The sequence below is a fragment of the Oryza glaberrima genome, chromosome 3 (assembly GCF_000147395.1).
Source record: "Oryza glaberrima chromosome 3, OglaRS2, whole genome shotgun sequence".
NCBI classification, from domain to species: domain Eukaryota; kingdom Viridiplantae; phylum Streptophyta; class Magnoliopsida; order Poales; family Poaceae; genus Oryza; species Oryza glaberrima.
Window position 1 is genome coordinate 16,290,061 of NC_068328.1, and position 19,495 is coordinate 16,309,555.

Below are 19,495 nucleotides of genomic sequence, written 5' to 3' on the forward strand. Positions count from 1 at the left end.
AACACATGCTAAGAGAGTGGGACTCACATACTAATGATTATAATAACAGTGATATTATGGTAGATGATGTTCACTCGACACTCGCGTATATACCTAGTAGTAGAAGGTCAGGAGGACAACTTATATCCCTTGTCCCGTGAGTTGATCATGTGTCGTAAACAGAAGGATAACCAGATCAAGTGGTAAAATATGACCATTTGATAATAGGTAGTGACAGGAGCAGAGGGGATTAAAGAACTAAACATATACTCTGTTACTGTTAGGGCATTTCGTCATGGGGCAATGCCGGATGTGGGCACCTTTACTCTTTATTATATTTTTGCCCCAGTTTTCGAAAGAATCCTCAAATCACAGAAAATTACAAATAAAGGCTATCTTTTGTGAAATCTGTTTAATTTCTTCTCTTTCATTTAAAAGCGTCACAAACTGGAAAGGGAAAGAGTATGATTAGAATATGGTCTCACTGCACAAAGTGATAAGATCAGGATTCCTCTTCATCTGTCTCCATCCTCTATGAAAAAGAGTAGATCAAGATTATCTTCACGCGAACGATTGAATAAACCAGAGCCATGCAAAAAGAAAATACTAATATATTTTTAAAGATAATCCAATTGACGAGAGGACTCGTGCTACTCGTAAAATATTTGTGAATATAAATATCAATTTTAGTAGCTAGAGTGTATTTAGGTTCAAATGGGGACCGCTACTGATGATTTTCCCTTGTCTTGAACTATCGTCAACTCCAACCCTTCGCAAATTAATGTCACAGGTATATATTGATTATATATCTTGGTGACAGTGACAAACATTAAAACATAGGGGCAATTGGATTCTTACCCCTACTTTCATTTGCAATTGTGATTTTACCCTTACTTTTTAAACTTTGTGATTTTGCCCTCACTTTTTGATGTTGAATGGTCTGTTTGCCCCTGGTTTAAACGTCTGTTAGGTGGACTCAGATTAAATGAGTTTAAGAAAATAAGAAATTGACTTGCAAAATGTAGAAAGACATCTCTATCCCAAACCTTTCAATCTAAGCCACTGCTGACTCCTCCCGATCCCCATACCCCATTCCGACCTCCGTCCCCGATTCCTAACCCTCGCGAGCGGTGGCGGCACACGCGGGCAAGCGAGAGCGAGGAGCGCGCGGTCGTCGCGGAGGAGCGCGGGGTGAAGCAGGCTGGGCCGGCGCGAAATGGCGATGTCAAGCTGAGCTAGCCCGTCGCCGTCCGCCGTGGTGGTCACTGGGCTCGTCGGCATCGGCCTCGGCTATAGTGCCCGAACCGCTGCACAGCAGATGATCGAGTACATACGTACTGCTGCATATGCGTAGCTAGCTAGGCTGCCTTGCCACCATTAGCATGGCCGCGAGGAGCTCGCCTGAGGCATGATGGTGACAAGGAGGAGAAGAACAGCAAGGAGAGGAGGAGAGGAACATTTGAGTTTTATTGTCTTTTACTTTTTCTTCTTTGTCACTCCCCCTTTAGTTTTTATTTTTCTTACTGCCTTGGACTATTGGTTGGTTCCTAAACTGGACAGGACCAACAAAGCTATTCTGTTGTTGAAAGAAAGAGATGAGAGTAGTGTTTCTTGTTTGCATATTCATAAATCCCTTGATTGTTAAAATGATTAAACATGCAGGGCAAGTTCATACGTCAGGCATTGAGGCATTGAATTCATACCTCAGTCCATAGTGTTTCTTAATTAATAAATCCCTTGATTTTTTTTAAACATATGCTGGAGAATCGCATTTCTTGTGTAGTTACAAAGTTGGATTTCGTTGTTGAAATAATTAAGCATGCAGGGCAAGTTCATACCTCCGTTTTCTACTGTAATCGTGAAACACAGCCAAAACACAAAGTCCTCACAAGCCAAATCTGCAAGGGCATAGATGTCCTTTTACCTGTCAGTTAACACCATTAAGTCCTCCTAACGGAACAGGGGCATACCTGAGCTTCAGTTCAAAATAGTGAGGGTAAAATCACAAAGTTAAAAATACAAGGGTAAAATCACAATTACAGTTGTAAATAGGGACAAGAACACAATTACCTCTAAAACATAAGTACTTCTAAAATATTCTCTTACAGGACGAGAGATTTGGTGCCGAAATAATAAATAGATAAGAAATCTTTCTCTCTTTTTTTTTTTTGCAAGAATCGAGCTGTCTCGTGTAAAACCTGTAAAATTCATGTGCTTTGGGATGCAAAGGTGTCCAAAGGGGAAGTGTGGGCTATACAGATGCTCGGGCCTATATGTGAACAGTATGTACTATAGAGGATCTCGATTGGTCCAAACAAATTTTACCACCACAACATATTTTTTTAGTACTCTCTCCGATCATAAACATTCAACGTTTAAAACAAGATGTTGTCAAACTTTTACAATTCAATGGATTGAACAGTAAAAGTTTAACATCCTAAATTACTCTCCCATTTTGAAATGCTTATATTTTGGCATGGAGCTAGTTGATGTTTGTTACGGGAGGGAATACTCCCTCCGTCCCAAAATATAATAACTTTTAGCCTTTTGAATTTATCCTAAAATATAACAATTTTTCTACCAATATTCGCTTCTCAACCAATCACAATCTTCCACAATTTAATTCTATGTGCTTTTCTAATAACTGTGTCCAACTCTAAAGCTCCTTAGAACAGGCACAATAGCAGGCTATAAGCCAGCTATAAACATATATCGATATGATAAAAGAGGAGAGATAATAGCAACGGACTACAGATTTGTAGCCAGCTGCAGCACGGACTCCAAGACACAATGTGTATATGACATGTGGGACCATGTATTAATTGTGCAGTATATATTTATAGGTATATGAATTATCTATTAAATTGACTATAAATAATTTGAAGCTATTAATTGGCTATATTGTTAAATTTGTTCTTATATTCTGGGACAAATGAAGTATTAACTAAGCAAGTTCATGGACTAATTAGTGGGATCCCTTTACTTCTGTGACATGATGCACACAACCGCTGTGTGCTTACGGTTAGTTCTCTGTTAATAAAAGTATATTTCAGTGTCCTGAACCTAATTGCATATCCCAAGAATGTTTCACAAAGCCATGCATGCCATTGGCTTAGATAGAGATATGCAAGCCTTTTGAGGGAAGAATGCACAGGTAGTACAGGAGATGACCCTCTGCAAAACCATTCACTGGCAGAAGTGCAGAACAAAAGAGTGGTCAAAAAAGCTGGCCAGCTTCCTTCTTTTGGTTCATCAGATTCTGGTCAAGTGCTGCATGATTGGCAACTTAAAGAGTGCGTGGAAGTTTGTTAAAGATTTCGTTCCGGCTGGTTTTGGTGTATCTCTGTTATTTGTAAAACTTAAATTCACACAATTTTGGATATTCTGAAACTATATTATGGTGTCTGTTTATCTGCATTTGGTCCAGTTTTTCTTTATTGAAAAAGAACACATTCATAACTTCACATGAATCGAATGCCTGTACTGCAAGAGGAATAAACACACATTTACGAGATGGGGTCAAATGCGCTCATCAGGGGAATCTCATGCACAACCCAGCATCCACTTTATAGCAAAAAAACATGCTCTCACCAAAAAGGACCTGATCCCATTGGCAAGAAAAAAAAAGTACTTTCCACTACTACAATTTTTTCAGGAGCAGAGAAAACAAGTGCAATCATCCAATGCTGAATGCCCACACACACTGCAACAGATTTCTGCAAAAAGTGATGCTGTTAAAAGGAAGGCTTCATTCATTCATTTTTATTTCTTTTTTACAGGAATAGGCTTCATTCATTCATGTAGAGAGAGGAGAAAGAGAGGAGGAAAAAAAAGGAAAATGGCAACAGATTCTACTACTGGTTTCTGGTATGACCAAATAGCAGCAGTACGAATTCAAAGAATATAATAGTATATATCATGTTTTGTTTGAAAAGGGAGAGATTTGTTGGGCCCCATCATGGCATCATCCATCCATGACATTTGGTCATCTATCTATCTATCCCTAACAGCAGCAAGATAGTTTTCAGTTCATCTAGCATTTTCAGTGGAAGATCCACTACTAGTAGTAAAGAGTTAAAAGAAAAGTAGGAGTTTACCAAAAAGGTTTTCAACTCAAGTGGAGCCTTTTTTAGTGCAGCCAACCAACTGAACAGAAGCTGATACACAGTTACTGAACTTCAGATTGGAAAGAAAAAAAAAATGATGTTTTTGGGAATTCAGAGAAGTGCTCACTCTCTTGTATTGGCATTGTTGCATCAAAATCCATATAATAGCTCATCATATCAGCTACAACAAGATGAAACAACAGCTACAAGAAAGAACCGAAGATGATTGTACTACCTCCGTTTTAGGTTATAAGACTTTCTAGCATTACCCACATTCATATAGATGTTAATGAATCTAGGCACACATATATGTCTAGATTCATTAACATATATATGAATGTAGGCAAATGCTAGAAAGTCTTATAATATGAAAGATAGGGAGTAGTTGTGAGGGGGCGTTAATTGCTCATATGTAGATTTATAGATTATAGCTAGATATACAAGCAAGCAAGAGCTCGATCTTTAAGCTAAGCTAGCCGAAATTGGAATTGGAATTGGAGAATTGGAGGTGGTTAATTGAGAAAATGAGAATGGTTCTTGTTCAGTCGAGGTGGGTGGACCTGACACGCTTGTGGCCGGCGTGGCGGACGGCGGTGCCGACGGAGGCGCCCTCGGAGGCGGCGGGGCCGGGGGAGGAGGCGGCGAAGAGGGAGGAGAGATCGGCGTAGAGGTCGACGACGCGGCGGATGTTGTTGTTGAGCTCGCGGATGAGGCCGACGTTGCGGGAGAGGTCGCCGGGGACCTTGGACTCGTGGTTCTGGTTGATCTCGTTGATCAGCACCCGGTTCTGGTCCAGCAAGCTCTGCACCTGCACGAAGCTCGTCTGGAACGCGTGCAGCACCTTCCCGTCCTCCGCCGCCGCCGCCGACAGCGTGTCGCCGTCCATCGCCTCTTTGCTTCTGCTTCTGCTTGTTCTTGCTCTCTGCTTGTTCTTCTTTTGCCTCTCTGCAATTCTGCACCCCAAATGGAAGGAAATGGTGAAGAGTGAGACGACAAGAACAGAAGCTCGATGGGCGATGAATTGACGAGTTCTTGAGACAAAAGAAAATACTAGTAAATTCTTTATCTATTCGATTCACCGCTGAAAATGGTGAGACGACAGAACAGATGCCTGATGAGTTCTTGACGCAAAAGAAATAATTAATTGTTTTTTCTTTATCTGTTCGGTACAGCACTGAAGATTTTGCAGTTCTTTCCATGAATGAAAAGCAAGATTTTTCAGTTTTTATCGCGAAATCTTTGCAAATTGGAGCAGCTGTAGCGAGGAAATGTAAGATTCACTGTTTGGGGGGCATATGGGACGACAAAAGCACTGTTCAACAAGATCAGATGTACTTGACGAATCTTTATTTGCTTGGACCCAATAAAAACATGATTAAAGCCTTGGAATTTTTTTCCCCATATGTAATCTCGAAATTAACGCAATGGTTGGGGATAATAAATATATATATATATATATATATATATATATATATATATATATATAAACAAGAAATCATGTAAGTCTAAATTCCAAGAAACACAAAGCGCGTCAAATTTGGAGGGGAAAGAATCAAAGAACTCAAGAAGAAAGAAACAGTGGTCGTGCGGGAAGGGATGATGAGTTCGGGGAATAGCTGAGATCCATTGAATTCTTCGCGAGCAACCGGAGACGAAAGATTCCCAGCAAAAAATAGAACGAAATCAAGAACAAGAACCCAAAAAAACAAAATCCGTTACTCCGATGCGAATGAGATTGGTTTTCGACCAAAATTCGCTCGAATCAGTAGAACAAAAGGGGAGGGGAGGCGACCGAACCGAGAAAGAAATTCAGGCGAGAATCGCACCGGGGGGGGGGGGGGGGGGACACAAGAAATCCATGTGAAAACTGTCTCAACAGGTCAACCTTAGGCACGGCCAGAGCACAAGATACAAGAACTTGGAGACGAATTTTGGCCCGCCAAGATCCTAATAATCCGCACAAGAAACGAAAAGAACAACTCGTCGCTCGCAAGAACACAGCAGCAGCAAGAACATATTTCACTACTTCTCCCAACATAATTCCCGGACTAGAGAGAGAAAGCGAGGAAGGGCGAGCTTGACTCACCTCAAGGACGCCGTAGCATCTGCGCTCCTGATGAGATCATGCGACCACGAGAGAGAAGAGAAGTGGAATGAAGAAGAAGATGAGATTCCACAGGGGAATAGGAGGAAAAGGAGGATGGATGGGGATGGAGAGAGAGAGAGAGGGAGGGAGGAGATCAGGAGATCCTCAGACACACGAAACTACTCAGGCTAGCAGCACTAGCAGTGACCCATCATCTTCTCCTCCTCATATATACGGAGGGGAATAGTATACTTTTCTTTCTGTATTTCTCTCTGTAGCTTTAAAAGCTCTCCTTATTTTTCTTTTCTTTTCCTATAGATTTAGATTTATAGATGGAGGGTATTAGTAGTAGGAGTAGAATCTTTTGCTAGAGAGAGAGAGCTTGGGATTTGTGGCATGTTCGGACACGTTTCTCCTCCTCGATCTCCTTCTGTATCTCCATTCTCTCTCCTCGCATCGTCTCACTGTCTGTGTGCTTGCTTGCTGCTTGCTGCTGCAGCTGGGTTATCCTTTCCTGCCCGGCACGGTGCATTTCCGTCTACCGGTGGTAAAGTAATTACTCATGTACAGTGGTCATGTTTCTGAAAAAAAAAATTCTTTTTATTGGTGTACTCCCTCTATCCAATAAAAAAACCAATGATTTAGTTCTTTTTGCGTAGGGAGTATATTTGTTCATACGGTACAAACCAACATCATCTTTACTCGATTTCGGCTAGTCGGCAAAACATAGTGAGACACATTTATCAAATATAAACCTTGTTAAAATGTTCTTTATCATTGTTCGTAAAGAAGTTAGTAGATTGCCTTCTTAACAAATGCAAGGGTTTGGTTAACATTATCAAATCACCATCACACTAAAGTAAGGGTTGTTAAAATTCGACAATACTAAAAATGGTAGAATAATAATGCAAACATACTATAACCTTACTAACTTCTATCGGTAATTTCAGAAAATTTTACTTATAACATTTTTAAATTTTATAAGTACCAAATCAAAAAATAACACCTCGACCATCTTAACATTATCAAATCGCCATCACACTAAAGTTTAGCATCACCAAATTTTGATCAGATTGATTTTTGCACCAAAGCAAACAAACCATAAAAGCAATTTAAACCTTTCTATAATGGAACAGGTTATAGTGATAACAATAAAGACAAATGAAGATAACAAATGGTAGCCATTATTCGGGATGAAAGCTAACTAGGGGCCTATTTGGGTTAGCTAAGACTTTGAGAAGCAGCTGATTGGTATGCAGCTTCTGGTTTCTAGTGCATTTTCTAAATTCTACAACTATAGCTTCTTAGGGGAGCTTCTGATTCTGGAAGAAGCTGCAGCAGCTAGAAACTCCCCAAACAAGCCCTAGGATTCTAAAGGGAATGGGTTTAGAGACTTATACATGGCAGTGTACCATAGGGGCAAGTTATCGGTGCACGTTGTACAATGGGATATTTAGGCTTATGCATGGCAGTGTACCATAGGGGCAAGTTATCTTGTGATACCGAGCGAAAGAAGAACACATGGTTTGTAACTCATAATAGATTCAATTGTTACATCACATTCCGTACAACAAAATAAAGGCCAGCTGGGCAAGGTATATAATGTGATATTGTTGAGGCGTGGTTTTTTTTTTTGGAGGAAAAGAGAGCTTCATTACTTGAATGAAACAGAGGCGTGGTTTTTGAGATTCAACAACTCTTCAAATGGTAAAGGAAAGACAATGCTAATTTCGCTCCGTTGATTGGATCAGACAACAATATCAGTGTTCAAATCCTTAATTTCACCTCTCTCCTTTTTTGGTTGAAACTGATAATAAATGATGAGCAAGTCATGTAAATCTTACTCATACAGTGAGTTGTACCCCTTTCTACAAGTGTACCTACAACAACCAAGCTACAATTAATATCTCTTCGATGTTCAATTACTATGCTGGTGTGGACGCATAGTTTGGTTCCTGAAAGTGTCAAGTAGGCCTAGAGGGGGGGTGAATAGGCTAATTCAAAAATCAACTAAAAACGGAAGCAGTAATTATCGGATATTTCCGAAATTTTCGGATATATCCGAAAATTTTCGGAGTCAGCACAAACAGCAAAGTAAATCCTAGATCTAGTTGCCTACAACAAGAATATGCTAGCACAAACAGCAACTAGACCTATAGCGGCTCAAACAAGCAAAGCTAGTGGAGAGGGAGGAAGTAAAGTCACCAAAGATGAAGCTCACGAGATTGTTCCCGAAGTTCGAATCCTTGAGGGGATTCTACTCTCCGTTGAGGAGCTCACTAAGAGTCGGGTCTTAGCTAACCCTTTCCTCAAGAGGTTGCACTAAGCACTCCTCCTTCCACTAAGGGTATCTCTTCCCTTTCGGAGGTGAGATCCGACCTTCACAAACTTCTCCCGGCCAACCACAAGTAGATCGGTGGCTCGGGAGCGACACCTAGCCGCCTAGGAGTCCTCAACCTCCAAGAGTAACAAATGAAACAAAGAACTCCCGGAGATGATGCAAGTGCTCACAAATCTTCATGAAGTCAACAACAAGCACTCACACAAACTTGAATCCACAACTCTCACACTCACACCAAATCCAAATCGAACACGGGTGAGAGGGGAAACAAGAAAGCAAGGCTCAAAAGTGCTAGAGAGAGAGAGAGCAAGCCAAGGGCACAAATGATTGGAATGGAACCAGCAGCCCTCACAAGTGAGGGGAGGGGGCTATTTATAGCCACAGCCCAGATTCTGCCCGTTATGCACAATAATTGAGATTTTCGGACATGTCCGAAAATTCCAGCCCAGCACCAACAGCAAAGTCAACGAAGGATTTTTCGGACATTCCGAAAACTTTTCGGACAAGTCCGAAAATTTCCAGTACCAACAACATCGTTCTGGATGTTTTCGGAAAAGTCCGAAAATAACTTTCGGACAAGTACGAAGATATACAGAAGCGAAAATGACTCTACTGAAGAATTTCGGAAAATCCGAAAATTAGTTTCGGACAAGTCCGAAAATATACAGAACCACTTTTGCCTTCGCAGTCTTTTTCGGAAAGTCCGAAAATCACTTTCGGACATATCCGAAAATTTCCAGAAGCGAAAAACTGGTTCTGTGTGTTTTCGGAAAGTCCGAAAATGAGTTTCGGAAAACTCCGAAAAAATCCAGAACACACCAAACTGAGGAGAAACACTTTTTTTTTAAAAAAGATTTTGAGCACTTTGATCACTCCTCGTATGTAAATGCATCATCCCTCTTAATAGTGCGGCTTTCCTATTAACTCAAGAAAAACGAAAACGTATCACATTAACGTATTCGGCGGGATATGCATTACGCTAACTCATTGAGGACATAACAACCTTCATATTTGCTTAAATAAAAATGTTAGTCCTCTCTAATCGCATTGTAATTAATCATCAAAATCATTAGGGGCCTAGATGCACTTTCAGTTCCATTGTGGTGTTCTACTTGTCTCACATTGTCTAGTTTTGGACAGTTTTGGAAGTGTATTTGCATCTCACATAGACACTCATTAATTCAGTCCAAAGATTGGAACTTTGGAAGTTATAATACTCCCTCCGTCCAAAATATAAGAACCTAAGATGGGATGAGATATTTTTTAGTGCTATAAATCTGGACATGCTATCTAATATTCAATTCAGTCCTAAATTCTTATATTTTTGAACGGAGGGAATAGCTTTGTTTGAAAAGGCAATTTAAGCCGGATTGGTAAATTAGGCAGCCTGTACCTACCTTCACGTGGTGTACTTGGACATGTGTTTCTTGATATTCTTTCCTGCGTACATTAGAGACAATCAAACCAACAAATCTTCCCGATCCAGCCATCGTATTTTGCCTGAAATTCAGTTCTGATGAGAATATTCTACCAGAGAACATAGTCACTAGAGTAATAAACTAGAGTAATAAGTTTATTAGAGCAGAAGCAATGCAAGCTACACATTTGAGGACCCTAAAAATATCACATAGACTAAAGACACGATCCAAATTTTGGTTCCCCATACTGCAAATGGCCTCGCGAGAAACTTCAATTTTTCATTTCAGCCCTCATATTTTTCTCAAATTACAAAGAAATCCAAATTTTATAGCAAACACCTTAAAATGGAGAAAATAATATAAATCTCAACCCCACCCACCACCACTAGGTTCACAACCATCTCCACTTCCCCCACCACCCACCTAGACGAGTTCACCAGTGATACCGCAGCCTCCGGCCTCTCCCCACTCTCCCTACCTCGGCAATGAACTCTGGCACCGCCGCCAGCCTCTTCCTTCTCCCCATTGCGGCACCTCTCCACTCCTGGACACCGCTCGAGCCCAACCCACATGGAGATGCGGCGGTGGTCGAGGAGGCCGAGGCGGCGGCGGAGCCACTAAGCAAATCGATGACGAGGAGGTTGGCACAAGCAAGGGGACGACGGGCTCATCGGCTCACAAGCAGGGCACGACGTTGAGCTCGGCAGCACGCAAGCGGGGGACGATGATGAGCTCCGTGGCACGTGACCGGTGCCCCTCCACTCCTACTCTCCTTAGAGGGCGAGGACCTCAACTACGGTGGCAGAGATTTGGAGTGGCGTGGGAGCTCGACCGCCATTGTCGTCGCCTCTCCCCTCTCATGAGAGTTGAGGACGAGCCATGGCACAGCGACAGACCCCGGCTCTCCTCTCCCCTCTCTGGACATCAGCTCCAGCATCGCAAATTGGGTGACGGCGCGATATCTCAACATCGGGCTCCTCCACTTCACCTTCTCCAGCGGGTGACGGTCCTCTCCTCCCTTCTCTAGTTGAGGTGGTGAGGTCGCAGGGTGGCAGGGCAACGGCGCATAAGTCGGTTGCAGCATCGGTTCTTTCTCCTGCTCCACTTTTGCCTAGCACCATTCCTTTTTCCAACTGAGGAGCTCGGTTCTTTGTTTGGAGCCGAGAAACATCACAAAGCCATGGCCCTCCACCTTCTCTCTCTTCCACCACAACACCTATCCTATGTGGCACAACGAATCCACGCGACACGGTGGCGCGTGGAGGCCCTTAGGTGCAGTAACTGCTACCTCCAATTTTATTCATTTTATCTGCTCATTAAAAAAAATCATGTACACAATAATATAGTATCTCTGATATACAAATCCTAAAACTATAGAATATTTTTTATTAGTTTGCTTTCATACTACCCCACTTCTTTTTGTGCATTTCTTAGAGCTTATGTAGAGTGACTCGTTCTTTTTCTCCCCATTTTTCTTCTACATCTTATCATTCAATCCTATAAGTAAACTAGGTGATTCTCAGCGCTTTGCTACGAAAATTACTAAGTAACTTTTAATATTTTTTAATAATCGAGCTAAAAGTAAAAATTATGTTAAGAGAAAAAAATAAATTTAGTAGACTCTGTATGAGATTGTAGATGAAATATGATATCTCACACTTTGATTATATGGATAAATATATGTTAAGTATTATAAAAATGATGGATATATATATATATATGTTAAAAATATTGTGAAAAATAATATGAAGGTAGATGATTGGATGTTGATTTGTAGAATGTAATGAATTATAGATGATGTTGCATGCTTACATAAGTTTTGTATGTAATTATTGCTAGTGTATGATGAGGTGGCATGTTTGCATGTAGAGCTTTAGAATTAGTGGGTTATAACTTTATAGTAAGATAGGATGGCACGGCTAACGTTTTATTACATTAAACATTAAATTTAGACACAAGTTCACTACAGTACTGTACCAGAAGTTTGTTATCTAATCACCGACATTAGAAACTTGTAATAATTGACCGATACGAGTGCTAAATGCGTATTGATGGATGGACCTGTTCATTCGAGATGTGCTTTATATAGGAGTATACTAGGTGAAACCCCGCGCATTGCTGCGGAAATTTAGTATGATAACAATAAAAAAAATAACGTGTAAGATAGCTAGATAATATCAGATTAAGTAAATTAATGTGGTTTATAATAATTTAAATTTAAATAGTATGTAGAATGGTGACTCAAACGTAAAAAGTAAGGTGGTATGACTTTATGGAAGAAAATAAGTAGGGAAATAGTTTAGACCGTAGATTAATCATCTAAAGGCTAAAAACAATTGATGTGATATGACTTGATTAGAGAAAAAAAAGGAGAAAGATAATTTGGACCATAGATTAATCATTTAAGCATAAGTGAGGATGAACTATATAAGTATATAGGGTATCTTAAAACATAATAAAGATATACATTGAAACATTATGTGAATTATGTTGGATGATAATTTAATATGTTTGTATTTGTAAAGCTCTTAAATTATAAAAACTATAAATATATAGCATATTTGCATGATGTTTAAATGTGATGATTGCTAGTGGATGATGATGTGGCATCTTGTTAATTAGTGGATGATGATGTGACATCTTTGCATGTTAAGCTTAAGGAGTTAGTGGGGGATAACTTTATAGTATAGGATATGAGTATAAGTCATAACTAATTTTAAATTAACTTAAAGGTACAAGTATACAACTATTGCCTTAAAAATGATATCTCTGTTTTTTTTTTTTTGGTTCTGGATATGCGTCTTTGGAAGCTGTATAAGCTTATGAGTAGGACCAACAATGATATCTCTCGTGATTCATGCTTTAACTTTCGGCTAAATGCATGGTTGGATCTTGTCATTTTCACTTGGCCCTCTACTTGACCCACTGGGACACAGAGCTTCCAATAAACGCCGAAACACTTTGCTGAACATCCTTGGTTGTATGGTCAAAATCTCATGGAGATGTCCCTTGTGCCAGGTAGGCCATCACAAAATCAGCTGATGATCACTCATCACTCGCTCTCCTTAAATACCACTAGGTTGCTGCCAAATCAAGGAGCAGAAATGCTGCGGCTACCAAGAACATTTACACAAGAGAAACAGGTGAGTGCTTTGCTGACAATTGCTGGGCTTCCCACTCACAGTGATAAATCCATGAAAGCCTTAAACCTATCAACAAAATCAACCAACTATATACTTTATAATTAATTGCAAAAAAAACAAAGTTTCCTAAGTAAATTTCTCTAGAAATATAGATTTGTCATACATAGATTTTTCACAATTTGGTCCTTTTCAAAACCTTATTTTACAAATAGACCCATGAAAAAAACTTATTCCGAAAATGGTCCTTTTTTGACGCCAAAGTCGCTTGCACCGTGGTCCAATAGGATGGCACCAACAACTCTGGTGCCATCCTCCTGCCACCGTGGCGGGTCGGTGCTGACATGGCAGAGGAGCGTGCCAATGAGGCTAGCACCGCCCTCCCAACCCACGCCCTTTTTTTCCTCTCCTCTGTAGAGGAGAGATGTCTTAGGAGCACATAAGAACCAACCATAGAAAAGTTAAACTCAAATGGATGTAATATGTGACCTGTAGAATTTTCCAAAGCTCTACCGAAAAGCTTCTCGCCTCGAAAACATAATCTTGCAAGCGGAATTTGGAGGTTCTAATTTCACCAAACCCGACGAAGGGGGGGACAATCAGATGTAACTTTTTATGTACATGTCCATGGATATAGAATTTGCCTAATTCCGAGTCCGTATAAGAAAGTTATGCATGTTTTAAGGAAGGACACTCGAGTGTAAAAGAAAAAACTCAACAAACCCTATTTTTTTTATAGGATACTATTTTTTTTTGGTTTTTTTGACTATAGGAAAAACAACGAAAAACAGGAAGTCTCCTACCGATATAATCTTAAGTGAATTTGAGGAGAGGGGAGAGAGAGCAAGAGCAAGCAGTCGAACTCGGACTTGGGGGGGGGGGGGCGCCAGAGAGGCTGGCGCGCTCCCCCTACCATGTAAGTTTCTGACCTCCACGGTGACAGAAGGGTGGCGCCAGCAACTCTGGCGTCAAAAAAGGACTATTTATGGGTTAAGTTTTTCTAGGGGTCTATTTGTGAAATCGGTTTTTAAAAAGCACCAAATTGTGAAAAATCCAGTTTGCCATACTCACTCCGTTCTGAAAAGACGTTTCGTGTTTTTCTCAACTTAAATTTCTTCAAGTGTAACTAAATTTGTAGAAAAATATAATATTATTTCAAACCCAAAAATATATATGCTATAAAAATATATTCAATGATGAATTTAATGGAACTTCATATAGTAGATATTGTTACAATTTTTTATATAAATTTTTGACTTATTACAAACATAAAATGGCTTATGGGGGAAATTATATGTTAGGGTAATACTAACTGTTAATCTAAATGTTACATATGGTTTTAAGAAACTGCAAATTCATACTTCGTTCAATATAAGAGTAACCTAATACAAATATAACATATATACATATATATATATATATATATTATAACTATAAATCTGGATTTAGTCCTAAAATATACTACTATCATATCTGTTTGTATTTGGGACGAAGATAGTATATGGTTGTTTTGTGCTGCTTTGAGCGCGCCTGACGTGTGGTACAATTGCCTTTGATTGGGACAGTTCTGTTTTCTAATGATGATTCGGATAGGTTTTCAAGCGAAAACAAATAAGCATGTCCACATGCTTGTATAAGCCAAGTAAGAGTTGCTTCACTTTACATATCACCTTCATGAGTTGACTGACATATATGCAAGTCAAAGTCAATGCAGCCGTAGATTTTAGACTTTCTGAAAAGTGGAGTATTTATGTTGGTTGATGAGACCCCAATTTTTGTTTTGAGTGAGATTTAATTAGGGCCTATTTGGTTGAGGACTAATGCTCTACACATTAACTAAGATGACTAAGTTCAGTCTTGTCACATTTTGTGGCAAACAAAATGATAAACTAAGGGGTTGTTTGGTTAGCATCTAATTTAGTAGATAGTGTTTGTTTTCTGCCACAACTTTACTTTGCTTAGCTCTTAGCCACCTGACCGACATGTCATATACTTATTTTTCTTACCTAACTTTGGTCAAAGTTAAGCTTAGTTTGTCATTTTATTTACCAAAAAAGTGTGGCAAGATGAAGCTCAGCTATTTTAGTAAAAAATATGTGGCGTCATTAGTCCCCAACCAAACAGGCCTTAAGCTAGGGCTATCAAAAAAGCTCGAGGCTCGTGAGCTGTTCGAGCTCGACTCGTCCTAGGCTCGATTCGAGCTCGACTCGTCCTCCAAATGAGCAAGCCCGAGCCTGTCCCAAAGCTTGCGAGCTTTGTCGAGCCGAGCTCGAGCTTCTAACGAGTCTAGTAATATATGATTTTTTTTGTTGTTATTTAATAAATTGGGAGATCAAATATGTTATTAAATATGTTATTTGTATGCCTTGTATTGGCATCATATATTTATTTTATTATTTTTCCTCTTCTGCTAATATGATGAACCCTAAATTAATTATTTTTTAAAGATTATCCTTTGAAATATACATTGTTCTATTTAAAAATCAAGCTCGGTAGTCAAGCTCGAGCTTGATTGAGCTCGAACCGAGCCTGTTTGAAAAGCTCAAATATTTTATAGGCTTGGCTTGAGCTTGGCTCGAGTTTGTATCGAGCTCGAGCCTAGGCAGACGAGCTCGCTCGAGCCTAGGCAGACGAGCTCGCTCGAGCTCGGCTCGTTGACAGCCCTACCTTAAGCTTAGATAAAGTTAGATAAAGTTAGATAAGAAAATAGAGTGTATATGACATATGGCCAGGTGGCTAAGGTTATGTAAGATGGATTTGTGGCATGAACCAAACATTATCGACTAAAACTGTAGCTTATATTTAGTTGCCAAACAACTAGTCGTTTATCTGATCATGAAAACATGTCACTCTTACTCCATGTTGGTAGTATAATACTGCAATCTCTCCGACAAAACTTTGATCACTGATATTTATATTGTTGTATACTAGTACTTCCGTTTTATATTACAAGAATCTTTAACTTTTATCTAACTCAACCTTTTTTAAAGTTTGAATAAAGTTTATAAAAAAAACTTAGTAATATTTTTGACACCAGATAAATATATTACCAAAATATATTCAATAATAGATTTAAATGCATTTGGTGTTGTAAGAGTTACTATGTTTTTATATAAATTTGATCAACCTTATAAAAGTTTGATTTTAGAAAAGTCAAAATCATTTTATAATACGAAATGGGTGGAGTATTTGTGAAATCAAACAAAACTGAAATATTGTTAAAATATTTTTCAAGACATGTCAATGGTACTAGAGTAACTTTTTCCAAGACACTGCCAGATGCCAATGCTGTCGCTGTGAATCTCATGCAAGCTAGGGCCATATGATGTAGTACTAAGTCCGTCCTAAAATAAGTACAGTCGTAGATATCCGTCTCCAACGTTTGACCGTACGTCTATCTTATTTGATAATTTTGTGAAAAATTTAAAAATATTTAGTCACACGTAAAGTATTATTCATGTTTTATCATCTAATAGCAATAAAAATACTAATCATAAAAAAAGTTTTAAATAAGACGAACGGTCAAACATTGAACGTAAATAGTACAAAACTGCACTTATTTTGGTACAGAGGGAGTACGTTCTCCTCCATGATAGATTCATTTATGCAAGAGCAAATGAGTGAATGACACTTTCTGTTACTGAAGTTTCGCTTAGAGCCAACCTTTACCTAATATTTTTCTTTGGACTAAATATTTTCGTCTTTGTTATTTTACCACCTTAATGCTAAGTGACGGCTCTGGAAATTTTTCCTTAACAGTGCCTACTTCATGTTCGAAATTGCCATATCACTACAAACTTAATATAAATTTACAAAATTTGCTCAAAATATAGTACAAAATAGTCCCTCCGTCCCAACATCTAAGGATTTTTAAAACTTCACGACGGTTTTCGAAATGCTACTTTGACTAATATTATATATAAGTTTTTCAAAATAAAAAGATTTACATACTATAATACTAGTGGAGAAACCATCTTTGGTCGGTCGACCCAAATCCATAATAGTCCTGGTTCCATTAAAAACCGGGACTAAAAACGATTTTTAGTCCCGGTTTATAAGCGTAACAGGACTAGATGATCTTTATTCCCGGTTGGAGTTACCAACCGGGACTAAAATCTAACTTTATTCCCGGTTGGTGTTACTAACCGGGAATAAAAATCAACACGTGCTATATAATCCCTATTACTTATCCTCTTTTTCCGTCCACACAACGAACTCTTTCTCTATCTCTTTTTTCCTCTCTAACTCCTTATCCTTATCCTTTCTTCTTCCTTCTTCCTTAGTTCTTCCTTCTTCCTTGGCGCCGCTTGGATCGGAGCGAGAGCGGGCCAGGCGACAGCTGGCGGCCGGTGCGGCGGCGCGGAGGGACGGGTGGCGGTGGCCGGCCGGCGCGGAGAGGAAGCTGGTGCGACGGTGGGCAGCAGCGCGGAGGGCCGCGGCGGCGGCGCGGGGCCGGTCGGCGTTGAGGGGAGGCGGCGCCGCGGTGGGCAGCGGCGCGGAGGGCCGCGACGGCGGCGCGGCGTCGGGCAGCGCCACGGGGGCCGGCCGGTGCGGAGGGGAGGCGGCGCGGCGGCGCGGCAGCATGGCAGTGGCTGACCAGCCGGCGTGGAGGCTAGGCGGTAGCGGCCGGCCGTCTCCTCTGTTGTTTTTTTTTAAGAATTTGTGATTTATTGCAGGATCATGTGATGAATTTGATTTGTGTGTGATGTGAACTTGTGATGTATTTGTGATGAATTTTGTAGAAACTTGTTGTCGACGTTTGATGTCGCGATTCCGGTATTTGCATAGTATGGGGATCGTTGGTACTAGGGTATATGCGAGACTAAGATAAAAGAGATGGAGACAGGGATTTTTATACAGGTTCGGACCCCTGAATTGTCAGGTAATAACCCTACATCCTGTTGGCCGAAGCCGATATTGCTCTTATTCACCATAATCACACCAATACAATATTTGGGGTAGCCTATCTAACTTCTGTCGATATGGCGGTCTGAAGGTCTGACTCGTAGTCGACAACAGGGTAGTCTTCCTCCTCGAGTTCGTGCCCGACGAGATCAGAGACAGCACTTTCATCTCTCCTGACAGTATCCGGAGACATCGTAGGGGACTAGCCGTGCTTATCCCTGAAGTCGATATCCGGTGTCTTGTCTTGGCGTATGTTGGCTTGTATGTTGTGGCTTCTGTTGTTCCGTAGATTGTGGTGGGTGTGTGCATTGTCTCTTCTATGGTGGGTCTTGTATTTATACCCATAGGTGTCCCCTTATCCAAGTAGAACTAGAGAAACCAATATGGATACAATCCGAGTAGTCCTTGTCATTTCCATGTAGAACTCTGGTTGTCTTTCCTTATCCGGAACTCCTCATATATCCGCAGGTTGTTTCTGTATAGGACATGGTATGTGGTGGATCCTGCCAAGATTTAGTCAACTACTATTAGGTATGTGGTATCCATAACCCTGGCACTTCTGATGTAATTTGATTTATGTGTAATTTTTTTTAGGATTTGTGATGTATTTGATTTGTGATGTAATTTTTTAGAACTTTAAGATTTGTGATGTGGACTTGGGATCTTACTTCGATTTGGGATATGCATACCACCCATATTCGGGAGAAAATAAAAAAGGAAAAAAAACCTGGCTATCCTCTTTAGTCTCGGTTGGTGTTGGGACTAAAGATACCCTATCTTTAGTCCCCGTTGGTAACACCAACCGGGACTAAAGATCCATCTTTAGTCCCGGTTATTTCAACCGGGATTGCTACTCCCGGTTGAAAACCCGGGACTAAAGGGGGTTCCCAACCAGGAGTAAAAATGGTTTCTCTACCAGTGATAGTTTGTTTAATGATAAATCTAGTAACACCATTCTCATGTGATCGATCTTTTTAATTTTTTCGCTATTAATAGTTAAATTTAAAAATATTTGACTTAGCAATATTCTAAAAATGTTTATATTTTGGGTTGAGGAGAGTAGTAATTATTTTTGCAAAAATATAATATGAACATACAAATATGTCAAAATCTAGAGTGGTAGAAGGCCTACATGAACCATCCCTTGGAGCCGCCACAACTAATGTTTATGTCGAGCCACATCCAATCTTTTCTCTGGCAAAGATGTAACTTGCACATAACTAGAGGAGGTCGTCACTATGAGGATGCATATGTTGTTAAGGCTGCTAAATACGCTCACAAGGAGATTTGGATGGTTCAAAATGTAGTAAAAAAAAAGAGAGCAAAAACTCAAGTTCGAAGTGAAAAGTTACAGAAAAAGTGTTCCAAAGTGAACAAGATATATTTATCCAATTGCCATGTTTCTCTGTTTTATAGTAATATTGTTAGAACACAATACATGGATTTTGTCAAACACGAAACGTCTGGAACCAGTTGTACAAAACAATATTCCCTCTGTCCCATAATATAAAGGATTTTGA

General features: G+C 39.9%; 1 protein-coding gene across 1 annotated transcript; it reads right to left on the reverse strand.

Moving 5' to 3' along the window:
- Nucleotides 1-4,195: 4,195 nt before the first annotated feature.
- LOC127765024 (protein ELF4-LIKE 3-like) lies at nt 4,196-6,426 on the reverse strand. The gene is made up of 2 exons (XM_052289823.1): nt 6,172-6,426; nt 4,196-5,038 (listed from the first exon to the last, which is right to left on the reverse strand). Exon 2 carries the CDS (start codon nt 4,969-4,971, stop codon nt 4,627-4,629), a length of 345 nt encoding a protein of 114 aa, XP_052145783.1. The 5' UTR covers nt 4,972-5,038; nt 6,172-6,426; the 3' UTR covers nt 4,196-4,626.
- Nucleotides 6,427-19,495: the final 13,069 nt, after the last annotated feature.

Coding starts and splice junctions, on each gene's coding strand:
- LOC127765024 (XM_052289823.1), bottom strand. CDS start 4,971: ATGGACGGCGACACGCTGTCGGCGGCGGCGGCGGAGGACGGGAAGGTG.